The sequence below is a fragment of the Kogia breviceps genome, chromosome 4, assembly GCF_026419965.1.
Source record: "Kogia breviceps isolate mKogBre1 chromosome 4, mKogBre1 haplotype 1, whole genome shotgun sequence".
NCBI lineage: Eukaryota > Metazoa > Chordata > Mammalia > Artiodactyla > Physeteridae > Kogia > Kogia breviceps.
The window spans coordinates 89114678-89128161 of NC_081313.1; the positions used below are offsets into that span (position 1 = coordinate 89114678).

Genomic DNA, 13484 nt, shown 5'->3' on the forward strand with positions numbered 1-13484 from the left:
CTGGTTCACTAGTACTGGCACAACTCATTTTATTGCACTTTGCAGATACTCCATGTTTTTACAAATTGAAGGTTTCTGGCAGCCCTGGCTCAAACAAATCTATCAGTGCCACTTTTTCCAACAGCATTTCTCACTTCACGTCTCTGTGTCACATTCTGGTAATTTTCACAATATTTAAAACTTTTTCAATATTATTATAATTGTTATGGTGATCTGTGATCAGTGATCTTTGATGTTACTACTATGACTCACTGAAGGCTAAGATGATGGTTAGCCTTTTTTAGCAATAAAGTGTTTTTAAATTCAGGTATGTACATTTTTTTGGACATACTGCTATTGCACACTTACTTGACTACAGTATAGTGTAAACATAACTTTCATATGCATTGAGAAACCAAAAGTTTGCGTGACTCGCTTTATTGTAGTGCTCTTGAACTGAACCTGGAATATCTCTGAGGTATGCCTGTATTCCTAGGTTATCTGGGTTGTGAACTTTATTTAGGATTCAAATGTCTGGAAAAAGTCACTAACAGGAATGGAAAGAACAGCAAATCATATGACCATCTAGTATGAGTCACCCTCATCCTTTTGTGGCTTGATTAGCCCTTATGGCTACAATTAGGTTAGAACTGCAGATAGGACCTATAATCACAGGATCTAAAAGGTAGAAACACACCAAGTATCCACAGATGAATGGATGAACAAAATGTGGTTGGTAAAGATAAATATTCAATATATAGTCAAAATTCAGAATATTTTGATATCGTAATATGGTAGTATATTAACCACTTTACTAAAATAAATGTTAAAGGACAAGAGTATTAAAAATAATTACACTATAATAACTTGTTAATGAATAATCAATATAAGAAAAGGTAAACTACGACATCAAAAACATAACAGTGGGGAAATAAAAGGGTAGAGTTTTTGTAGGCAATTAAGTTATCAGCATAAAGTAGGCTGTTAAGATGTTTTATGTAAACCTCATGGTAACCACAAAGCAAAAGTCTACATTAGATTCACAAAAGGTAAAAAAAAATCACCAAGTCACAAAAGAAGACAATAAGAGAGGGAGAAAGTAACAAGGGAACTACAAAACAGCCAGACAACATAATAAGAAGGCATTAGTAAGTTCTTTTCTATCAATAATTACTCTAATATAAATGGACTAAATTATCCAATCAAAAGGCATACAGTGGTGAATGAAAAAAAAAGCAAGACCCAACTACATGCTGCCTGTAAGAAACTCACTTCAGCTTTAAGGAAACACATAGGCTCAAAGTGAAGGGATGGAAAAAGACAATCCATTCAAGTGGAAACCAAAGAGAGCAGGGGCAGCTATACTTATATCAGACAAAAGAGACTTTGAGCCAAAAATGGTAACAAGAGGCAAAGAAAATTATTATACAATGATACAGAATCAACTCATCAAGAGAATACAACAATCATAAATGAATATGTACCCAAAAAAAGAGCACCTAAATATATTAAGCAATTAAAAACAGATCTGAAGTGAGATTAGACAACAGTATGATATTAGGGGAGTTCAATATTTCACTTTCAATAATGGAGATATCATCCAGACAGAAAACAAAAAGGAAATATTGGACTTGAACTATACTTTAGGTAAAATGGACCTAACAGACATAAAACAAAGGCGGAAGACACATTCTTCTTGAATGCACGTGAAACATCATCCAGGTTAGATCATATATGTCACAAAACAAGTCCTGGCAAATTTGAAAAGACTGAAATCACACCAATTATCTTTTCTGACCAAAACGGCAAGAAATGAAAAATCAAAAATAGGAAGAAAACTGGAAAATTCACAAATACTTGGAAATTAAACAAAACACTCCTGAACAACCAATGAGGCAAAGAAGAAATCATAAGATATCTTGAAACAAACAGTAATGGAAACACAATATGCCAAAACTTATAGGACAAAACAAAAGCAGTTCTAAGAGGGAAGTTTATAGCAAAAAAATGCCTACATTAAGAAAAGGAAATATACCAAACAACCTAACTTTACACCTCAAGGAAGTAGAAATAGTTTGAAAATTTTTTTCAAAATATCTGAAAAAGAAACTAAGCTGAAAGTTATCAGGAGGAAGGAAGTAACAAAGATCAGAGCAGAAATAAGTGTAGAGACCAGAAAAATAGAAAATACCAACTAACGCCTGTTTTTTTGAAAAAAATAACACTGACAAGCCTTTGTTAGACTAAGAAAAAAAGACAGAAGACCCAAATAAAATAATAAATGAAAGGGGAGACATTACAACTGATAACACAGAAATATAGAGTATCAGAGGAGACTATCATGAATAACTGTACACCAACAAACTGGATATATTAGAAGAGAAACATAAAACCTACCAAGAATGAAGCATAAAGAAACAGAAATACTGAACAGACCAATACAAGTAGGGAGAATGAATCAGTAATCAAAAATCTCCCCCAAAAGAAAAGCCCAGGATCAGATGGTTTCCCTGGGAAATTCTACATTTAAAGAATTAATGCCAATCCTTCTCAAACTCTTTCAAGAGGAGGAGGGAACACTCCCAAACTCATTTTATGAGTCCAGCATTACTCTGATAGCAAAGCCAGTTCAGGACACAAGAGGCATACCTTGTTTCATTGAGTTCTGCTTCATTGCGCTTCACAGATATTGTGTTATTTACAAATTCAAGGTTTGTGGCAACCTTGCATTGTCAGATGATGGTTAGCTTTTTGGGCAATGAAGTATTTAAAAATTAAGGTATATACATTGTTTTTCTAGACATAATGCTATTTCCTACTTAATAAAATATAGTGTAAATATAATTTTTTATATGCACTAGGAAATGAAAAAATTTGTTGACTTGCTTTATTGTGATATTCACTTTACTGCGGTGGTCTGGAGCCAAACCCGCAATATCTCCGAGGTATGCCTGTACAAGAAAAGAAAGTTACAGCCTAATAATCCTGATGAACATAGATGCAAAAATCCTCAACAAAATAGTAACAGGCCATATTCAACAGCACATAAATGGATCACACACCATGATCAAGTGATATTTATCCCTGGGATGCAAGGATGGTTCAACACATATGAATCAATAAATATGATACAGCACATTTATAAAATGAAAAGATAAAAAGCATATGATCATCCCAATAGATGCAAAAAAAAAAAAGAAAGAAAAAGAAAACACTCATTTGACAAAACACAGCATCCTTTCATGATAAAAACTTTTCACATATGGGTATAGAAGGAACATACCTCAACATAATAAAGGCACACAAAGCCCACAGCTAACATCATAATCAACAGTGAAAGGTGGAAAGTTTTCCCCCTAAAATTAAGAACAAGACAAGGGTGCCCACTCTCACCACTGCTATTAAACATAGTACAGAAATCCTAGCCAGAGCAATCAGGCAAGAAAAATAAATAAACGGTATCAAATTGGAAAGGAAGAAGTAAAAGTGTCTTTGTTTGCAGATAAGATCTTATAAATATAGAAATTCCTAGACTCCACAAAAAAAAAGTTAGAACTAATCAACAAATTCAGTAAAGATGCAGGATACAAAATCAACATATAGAAATCACTTGTGTTTCTATACATTAATAATAAAATATCTGAAAAAGAAATTTTTAAAACTCCCATTCATGACAGCATAAAAAATTTAATAAAATACTTAGGAATAAACTCAAGCAAAGAGGTGAAAGATCTATACACTGAAAACTATACCACTTTGCTGAAAGAAGACATGAATAATGCAAAGACATCCCATGTTCATGGATTGGAAGAATTAAAATATATGTTAAAATGTCCATACTACCTAAAGCAATATACAGGTTTAATGCAATCCCTATCAAAATTCCAATGGCATTTTTCAAGGAAATAGAAAAAAATCTTAAAATTTGTATGGAACCACAAAAGATCCTGATCCTGAATAGCCAAAGCAAACAACAAAGCTGAAGTCATCACATTTCCTGATTTCAAACTGTATACAAAACTATAGTAATTAAAACAGTATGGTATTGGCATAAAAACAGACATATAGACCAAATAACAGAATCAAGAGACCAGAAATAAACCCTGGCAAATATGAACAACTGATAAGGGAGCCAAGAATACTCAATGGGGAAAGGATAATCTCTTCAATAAATGGTACTGGGAAAACTGGATAATCTCATGCATAAAGCTGAACCCCTACCTTACACCACTCACAAAACTTAACTTGAAATGGAATAAAGACTTACACATAAGACCTGAAACTATAAAACTCCTAGAAGAAAACGCTGAGGAAAAGTTCCTTGACGTTGGTTTTGGCAATGATTTTCTGGATGTGACAACTAAAGAATAAGCAACAAAATCAAAAATAAGTAAGTGGACTACATTAAACTCAAAAGCTTCTGCATTGGAAAAAAACCCAGTCAACAAAATGAAAAGCCTAGCTACAAAGTGGGACAAAATATTTATAAATTATGTACCTGATAAGGGATCAATATTCAAAACATGTAAGGAACTTAAGAGCTAAGAAAACAAACAATAAAAAAATGAGCAGAGGAAGTGAACAGACATTTTTCCAAGGAAGACATACAAAAGGCCAACAGGTACATTAACAGACGCTCAGTATCACTAATCATCAGGGAAATGTAAATCAAAACCACAATGAGATACCACCTCATACCTGTTAGAATGGCTATCATGAAAAAGACAAGAAATAAAAGTGTTGGTAAAGCTGTAGAGATAAGGGAACCCTCATGCACTGTTGGTGGGAATGTTAATTGATGCAGCCACTACGGAAAACAGCAGAAAGTTCCCCTCCCAAAATTAAAAATAAAATTACCATATGATCCAACAACCCCACTTCTTGATAGTTATCTAAAGGAAATAAAAGCAGGATCTTCACTGCAGTATTATTCACAATAGCTAAGATATAGAAACAACCTAAGCATCCACTTATGAATGAATGGATAAAGAAGGTGTGGGGTGTGTGTGTGTGTGTGTGTGTGTGTGTGTGTGTGTGTATAGATCTATCTATCTATAAAATGGAATATTATTTAGCCATGAGAAAAAAGGAAATTCTGCCATTTGTGACAACATGGATGAAACTTGAGGGCATTATGCTAAGTGAAATAAGTCAGAGAGAGGAACACAAATACTGTATAATATAACTTACACATGGAATCTAAAAAAGGTGAACTCACAGAAGCAGAGAGTAGAATGGTGGTTGCCAGAGACTGGGAGTTGGGGGAGATGGGCAGTTACTGGTCAAAGGGTACAAACTTCCAGTTATAAGATGAGTAAGTTCTGGGGATCCAAGGTAACAAAGTGATTATAGATAACAAATTGTATTATATACTTGAAAGTTGGTAAAAGAGTAAATCTTAAATGTTCTCACCACAAGAAAGAAATGGTAATTATGTGAGGTGATGGAGGTTAACAACCCTACTGTGATAATAATTTCACAATATATGTGTATCAAATCAACACACTGTACACCTTAAACTTACACAATGTTACACATCAAATACATCCCAATAAAGCTGGAAAAATGTGGTATACACATGCAATGGAGTAGAATACAGCCTTGAAAAGGAAGGGAATTCTGACACATGCTAAAACAAGGATGAACACTGAAGGCATTATGCTAAGTGAAATAGGCCAGTTACATTAGGATAAATATTGTATACCTGATATGAGGTACCTAAAGTAGTAAAATTCATAAGATAAACAGTAGAATGATGGTTGCCACAGCATGAGGAAAGGAGGGAATGTGGTTAATTGTTTATATATAATGCCATTTAACTATATCCTTAAAAGTAGTTATAATAGTAAATTTTACATTATGTGACTGTTATCACAATAAAAAAATAAACAAACTAGGCTTCCTGGGTAGGAATAGGATTCTGCCTGATGGTTAACATTGCATTCTCTTGGATGGCAAACATAATCTTTTGTATACTCCTCAAGATCTAGCCAAGATATTTTAGCAACTGTCTTTCCAAAAAGGATTTGAGATGACTTACAATAAAGGATAGGGCCAAGGCCAAAGCAAAGTCAGGACTAAAAAAACAGTGAGCAAAAAAAATTCACTGTAATGAAAGTTAATAAACATAGTTAATAACATTGAACACCAAATTTGACTCTGGATTTGCAGATAGATATTGCAAAAAGAAAAACAGTGTGCCAGTAATAGAATTATTGCCTCTGACAAATTCACCTTTCATTTCCATCCTGTGAAAATAGATCTGGGCCCTTTAAAGATATTTCCTTTGTCAGCTACCATGATCTTAGGCTCTGCAGGAGAGGGTGCTGGAGAGAAATCACAGGAGGAAAGGGCTGTTTAGTTCTAGTGGGCTTGTTGGGAGCAGTGTGTGAGGCTTCCCTGCTGTGGGCTTCTGGAGCACAGACGGCTTCTGCACCAGGCTCCTAAAGCGTGAAAGGTTTCTCCAGCACCTGGATCCGGAAGCACATGTAGTTTCCCCAGTGCCTGACAGCTGCAGTATAAGGTGGCCAGCAGCTTCACCTGGCACCCATCTTGGGTAGTTTTGTAGCAGGAGCGCTTCCAGTTAGTCTCTTCACTGTGAATAGTTTCTTTAGCACTCCAAAGGTAGATTTTTGCCAAGATCCAGAGGGCAGATTTCCAGCAAGTTCTGCCAGCATAATAGCATAAACACTTCTCTAAGAGCCATGGTTGTGTCCCCATCAACACAGCCTAGATCTCAGCCCTGGTGGGTGGGGAGGTAGAGTGCTTCATCTCAGCCCTAAGGCTATTCCTTAAATCTGCTATTCCTATATTCTTTAGAATTCACTTTACTTCCTAGTAGCCTAACTATAGTTAGTAATTCTTTATACTAAACTTACCCCGTTCAAATTAATTGTTTTCTCCCTTGTGCCTGAGTTCAGACTGATACAGAATTGGTATCAGGCATGATTCCATGAAGTAAGAATGGGATTGGTTTGGTTGAGCTTTGGGGCTTGAGCTCACTGCTGAGCTCTTTACCAACTGAAGAGGGATGCTATCAATCCATGGTCTTCAGTAGCATCAAAATTAAACTATTACTGTGGTTAAACACAATGAAGTGCTAACTAAAGCACATGTCTTGGGAACCCAGGTGGTTGCTGCACCTGACCTAATGGCAATAATGATGACTATAAAAACTGTGATGTGGGATCGATCCTTCTGAGCGCTCCTGGCACGCTTACAAAGAGAAAGTGACAGACTTGGGCCCATTAACTCTCAAAGTAAAGCACGGTATGAGAACCAGAGCATGTCCATGATAGCCCTGAAAAAAATCTCTTACTTCTGAAAATCAAACATACATTTTAAATTAAATTAATTCTCAGTCAAGTTTCTCAAAAGTTATATCACTGATTGGTTAAAAAACAGGATTCTGAGACTTAGAATGGGGACATCTGGTTGAACTCAGATGAAACTGACTATTTTGAATCCTCATATCACTCTGAGCCTCCTTGCACCAGTAGGAGTAGCTTACCCTCCACAAACCAGCCTTCCTCTACTTGAAAATCCTGTGATAATTTCAAGTATAAAGTATACATCTCTTAGTACTTCTATAACCAAGAGTATAAAGTTACCAGAAAACTACAGCAGCCAAAAAAGGCAGGATGATTGAGGACACAGACTCTTGAGAAATGTAGGTTTGGGTCACACCACCAAGTGAAGAATCCCAACCAGGTTAGATTCTTGTTGATGACAGAGAAAATAAGGAAGAAAGGCACTATAGCTATGAATTACAGCCTATGACCAAATACAGAAACAAGCACTAGTAGCTTTGCATATTTTCTATTTGCTTGTTATATGTATATATTTATCTGTATCTACTAACCATTTTCTTTTTTTCCGTCCTTCCCATTTTTATTTTATATAGCAGTCAACTTTACAATTTAATCTTTATATAAGAGAATATTCAGTATGACTGACAATTTATGAAGTAATTAATATAGCCAGCGATGAATACAATGACTCTGGGACTGTTCATCTGTTCATTCTGGGGAAAAGGTGAAAACTTCTTCTTTTGTTAGAATAGCTGTATCTTGTTAGGTAGAAATATAGCTGTACTGTTGTTGGATGGCAGTTGAAATGTGTGTAGAAAGGAGTATACAGAATCCAAGTAGTCAAAAATATGGACTATTCCAATAATCAGTTATTGCTTCTCAGATCTAAATTCACTGTTTTTGTAAGCTCTGTGAAAATGGGTTTGGGCCATTTAAATATATTCCCTTCTGACAGTTGTCATGATGTTAAGCTTTGTTCATAGAGGATGCTGAAGAGACAGTGCAGGAGGAAAAGGGCTTTGCTTCTGATCCTGGTGAGAAGCCTTGACAGGCTTCTGCGGCATGCATAGCTTTCTCCAGCACCAGACTCCTGCAATGTACACAGCTTCTCCAGCATCTAGCTCTTGCAATGCATATGGCCAGTAGCTTCCTCCAGCACCCACCTTGGACAGTTCTTTAGTAGAGGGTTTCCAGTTAGACATCACCCTTCAGGGCTGATTTTCAACAAGTTCTGCCACCCCAGTATCACAGTGACTTCTTAGCTATTCAGTGAGCCACAGCTATGGCATCTCCATCGAGGTACGGATCCCAGCCCTGAAGTAGAGTGTGAACTCTTCCTTAGGTGATCCTGAGTGGTAGTTGTTCCTTATTTGTACTTTTTCTATATTCTTTAGAATAATCTTTATTTGTTATTAAACAATCACTTTTTACTCTAATCCCCTGTTACAGTTAGTAACTCTTTATATTAAATTTTCCCATCAGGAGGTAGGAAATGGAAAGTAAGAGCCTATTATTTGTCCCTTCTGACTCATGAATAACTAACTGTAGCTATAATCATGAATCTCTTCCAATTCCCTATGTACTTCTCAAGGCAGACTCTGCAAGAACTTATCTGTGCTACACATAAACAAAAAGAAGAGATACTATTTACAGGAAGATCCACTTGGGTAGGTTATTCCAGGCTAACTATGCTTTAATACATGTTTGTGTCAATGGGTTCCTTATTCCTTTCTGGAGACTATCTGCATATTTGCAGTGCTAATAAATACCTGAAATTTCAATATATGTAAAAATAACGTATTGCCTTGTACTGACATATATTTGAGGTGATCTTGGATCACTTATAAGCAACAAGAGCAAGAGAGACAATTTTATAGCCACTGCTATGAAAATCCATAAAAATCTGCCTATAACTTAGTACAATATTTATTCAAATGTCAGGAAGACAACTCGATGGCCCGAACAGCCCAACTGGAATATATCTAGTTTTAAAGATTTTGTCAGCACAAAATCTAGTTTCTAAAGAATAAAACATAATTTAGTTTTAAAAGAATCAACACTTACAACAAATGATTTAATACTGATTTTGAATGACCACTGAATCCAGATTTGCTAGATGATTACTACTTGGTTGACTGCTAATTTGAATATATCTTTGAATATATCCATTTACTGAGAGCTTACCATGGCACCAAGTATTTTCCTAAGTGATTTAACACAATCTCACAATAACCCATGAGGTAAATTTTGTTATTCCCATCTCGTAGATAAGGACCTGATGCTTAAAGAGGTTAAGTGAACTATCCAAGGTCACATAGTCTAAAAGAATCAATCTAACTCAAAAGCCTATGCACTTACCTCATGTACTATCTTCCTAAGGCCTACATCTTAGTGTAAATGAGGTACTCTGAAAATATGTAAAGACTTTCCTAGGGGTCCACGGGCATGGAGAGTCTTAAGAGACTCAATTTCACTCAATTTCAATTAACTTTCTTATGTAATCTTTCCTCAAAGGAATCTGTCTAACAATTCACCTGCAGTCACAGTATACAGCTGGCTCTCCTGTTCCCACATTCCTTTTTATTCTCATCGTTTTTCTACTTTATAAATAAACGCATACTTCTTCCCTATTCAAAGGGGCAATCTCGGGCTTCCCTGGTGGCGCAGTGGTTGAGAGTCCGCCTGCCAATGCAGGGGACACGGGTTCGTGCCCCGGTCCGGGAAGATCCCACATGCCGCAGAGCGGCCGGGCCTGTGAGCCATGGCCGCTGAGCCTGCGCGTCCGGAGCCTGCGCTCCGCAACGGGAGAGGCCACAGCAGTGAGAGGCCCGCGTACCGAGGAAAAAAAAAAAAAAAAAAGGGGCAATCTGAAATACTGGGGTCAAACTGAAGTATAATGACTGATAACAAATCTTTGTAGATGGCTTCCAATTTTCTACTTTCAAAACAAATAGGAGGATCTAAACAACTTGCCAAGTTTTTGTGATTTTGGTAAATACCTGAGAATTCAGTGACAATGCTATGATAAACTCCTTCCATCCCTACCAATTTACTTATTTGAATAAGGTTTTTCAACTTATATTCATAAAGATAAAAAACAGAAATAAAGTTGATGCTGAATTATGCCTCATTCTAGGAATAAAATTCACTCACAAAGTAATTAGGAAGGGAAAAAAGCTTCTATCTCATTAAGAGATGCATTTCTAGTAAAATTTTACTTTATGTTTAAGTAATTATTTATCAAATTTTATAACAGCTCGTTTTTGATCGATACAATTTTATACTCAATCTAAACCAATTTTTTTTACATTTAAATTCCTGAACATATTTTTATTGCAAAAGTGATATAATAGGGTAAATAATATTACTTAGGATTTATGCCAAAAAATTTTAGATGTCAATGTAAAGATGTGCAAAGGAATACTTTTTTCCCCCCAAGATTTCTTTGGGAGTGAGTAAAAAGCTTTAAAATCATTTTTTCAAACAGTTAAATATCTTAAATATTTTGCCCTCATATCTGAGACAGAGATATGAGGCAAATGTTTATTGCCAATATATTCACCAGTATCTACTCCCTGAAAAGAAAGATCCGCCTAGTACTGGAAAAGTAACAGAAATGAAAACAACCACTGCCAGAAAGAGACAGGGCTGCTGAGAAAAAAAACAAATCAAAGCACTCAGTTTGTCTTATTACTTGTTTTTGCTTTACTGAAAGAATGTTAGTGTTAAATTTAAAAGGAAAAATCCTAAATTATAAATTATTTCAGTTTCATTTTTCAAAATGAATAAGTGCATGCTAGAAAAATAAAGATTTCTAGAGAGTGACAGGAAGAAGGAACTGTATTGATCCTCTAGGAGAGAAGAATGTCTCAATCAAATTCAAATAAAATAAAGCCGAGCACTAAATCTGAAGAAGCTGTTATGCTGCGGGCAAAGGGAGACATTTAAAGCTATTAATCTGAAACAGAAGGATAGATGGGTAAGAAAAACTGAAAGTGGCAGTGCCACTGGGTTCCTAAGAGCAGGAGGCAACAATGTGGAGACTCTATGTTCCCTGGACATACTACATTCTTTCCTTCCTCTTGTCTTTGTCCACTCTGCTAATGCCTTCACCTAGCATGACCTCTCATGACCAGTCTCTCCCGCTCTTCTTTCAAGATGCCAATCAAATGTCACAGTTCCCATTAGTAATAAATAATAAAACTTTTAATTTTCAAAACTTCTTTATAAAGACATCTCCATATTGTAGGAATCATAAACCACTAGCATAATAATGGAAACAAACTATTTAACCACTGTGAAACCAGACTCTAATATTGATGTATATATTCCATGTGGTCACGTAAAATGTCTTTAACTCAGGAAGTTAGTGATCCTTAATCTTTATATATTCTATTCCTGATGCAGGTTATCATGCTGTGCCACTGTTTCCCATGTGTCAGAATTTGGCAAGGCAAGTTATATAATCTGGTAAAAGTCCTAAGTGTATTATCCTGTCTCACGATATTCTGACTTTTCTTCTAGTACATAGTATTTTTCTTTTTCTTCTCCCAGTTTTATTGAGATATAACTGACATACAGCACCATGTAAGTTTAACATATATAGCATAATGATGCGACTTACATACACCATGAAATGATTATCCCAATAAGTTTAGTGAGCACCCATCATCTCAATATAGATGCAAAATTAAAGAAATAGAAAAAGAGTTATTTCCTTGTGATGAGAACTCTTAGGATTTACTCTCTCAACAATTTTCATATATAATATACAGCAGTGTTAATTACATTTATCATGTTGCACATTGTATCCCTAGTACTTATTTATCTTATAACTGAAAGTTTATGCCTTTTGACTACCTTCATCCAATTCCCCCTCCCCCCAACCCCCCACCTCTAGTAACCACAAATCTGATCTCTTTTCCTGAGTTTGTTTTTGAAGTATAATTGACCTACCACACTGTATTAGTTCATTACACTACATAGTGATTTGATATTTCTATACATTTCAAAATGATCACCATGATACAAAGTATTTCTGCTATGGTCACTTTGAGAAAAACATACACTATAATGCATAATTGACAGCAATGATCTCCATGGAAGATTACACACACTTAAAAAAGTGATGCCAATGCAGAGCTAACTTGTGTGTGTACCTGTGCATGAATATGTATGTGTAGATAAATAGGTCTGGATCTCTCTATCTACCTAATGCCTAATTTATAAATCTAAAGTGGGCTTTCTAATCTCATAACACTTCAAGATAAAATGGTATTATAGTGTTCCTGGAAGTTCCCTCTTTCATTTTTGTTCTCTCACTTTTGACTCATTTACGTTATTACTGTTCCTGTACTTTGGAAATCACTGTGGAAATAGTGATTTAAAGAAAGACTTCTTACAACAAAAATCCACTAGTGCAGTGGAAGTTCCCAAACATAAAAATGCTTGGGCTTTTGACCATAGGCAAATACAATTATGAACAAGTTTTTGTGTTTTGGTCAAATAAAGCAAAGAAGGCAAGACAAATAGGAACCAAATGTGCCATATTTATTAACCTGTGTATGTGTGTGGGGATGAGAGGGAATAACTTTTCTAACTATATTAAGCAGCTAGATAGATTTAGAAGCCATAAGAACCAAAAAAGGGAAGTGATTTGTAATATATCTTTAGAGATCTTTAATTGCATTTAACAAATATACCTGTGTGTGTGTGTATAAAATATTCAGATTCACAGACCTGTATACAGTAATTCTATAGAGGAAGAACATTTTCTAAATACAAGCAAAACAAACACTTTACGTTCTGTAGTAAAAACTGGAAAATATTGTAATTTTAGGCAAATTGGCAGGATGTCAAGTACAATTTCTATACACTATTCAGTAATTGTTATTAAATTGATAAGAAAATTATTCAGCTTTTCTTAAAAGCAGTTAAAGAAACCTTTAATTTTTATCACTTGGCATCTCACCAACCTATATATGGGTACCAGAGAACTAAAATAAGCACTAAAATACCTCCATAGCCTGGGCTAAGCGTTCTTCTAGTGCCATGTAAGTGAGGAACTGAGGATCCACATAAGAAATAGCTTCAGCAACTCCTAGTCCATCTGCAAAGCCATCAAAGAGGCTGGAAAAAAAAGTACAACCGTGATTTGGGAATTCTTTATAGTGAAGACATAATTATATTAGCATA

General features: G+C 35.4%; 1 protein-coding gene across 4 annotated transcripts in view; it reads right to left on the reverse strand.

Annotated features, from left to right (window-relative positions):
- PJA2 (praja ring finger ubiquitin ligase 2) overlaps positions 1-13484 on the reverse strand; it is a 362495-nt gene that overhangs the window by 6592 nt on the left and 342419 nt on the right. For all 4 annotated transcript variants that reach the window (XM_067031430.1, XM_059063152.2, XM_067031428.1 and 1 more), the window contains one exon: positions 13307-13418. In XM_067031430.1, coding sequence (XP_066887531.1) covers positions 13307-13418 — 112 coding nt within the window. The remainder of the gene's footprint in view (positions 1-13306; positions 13419-13484) is intronic.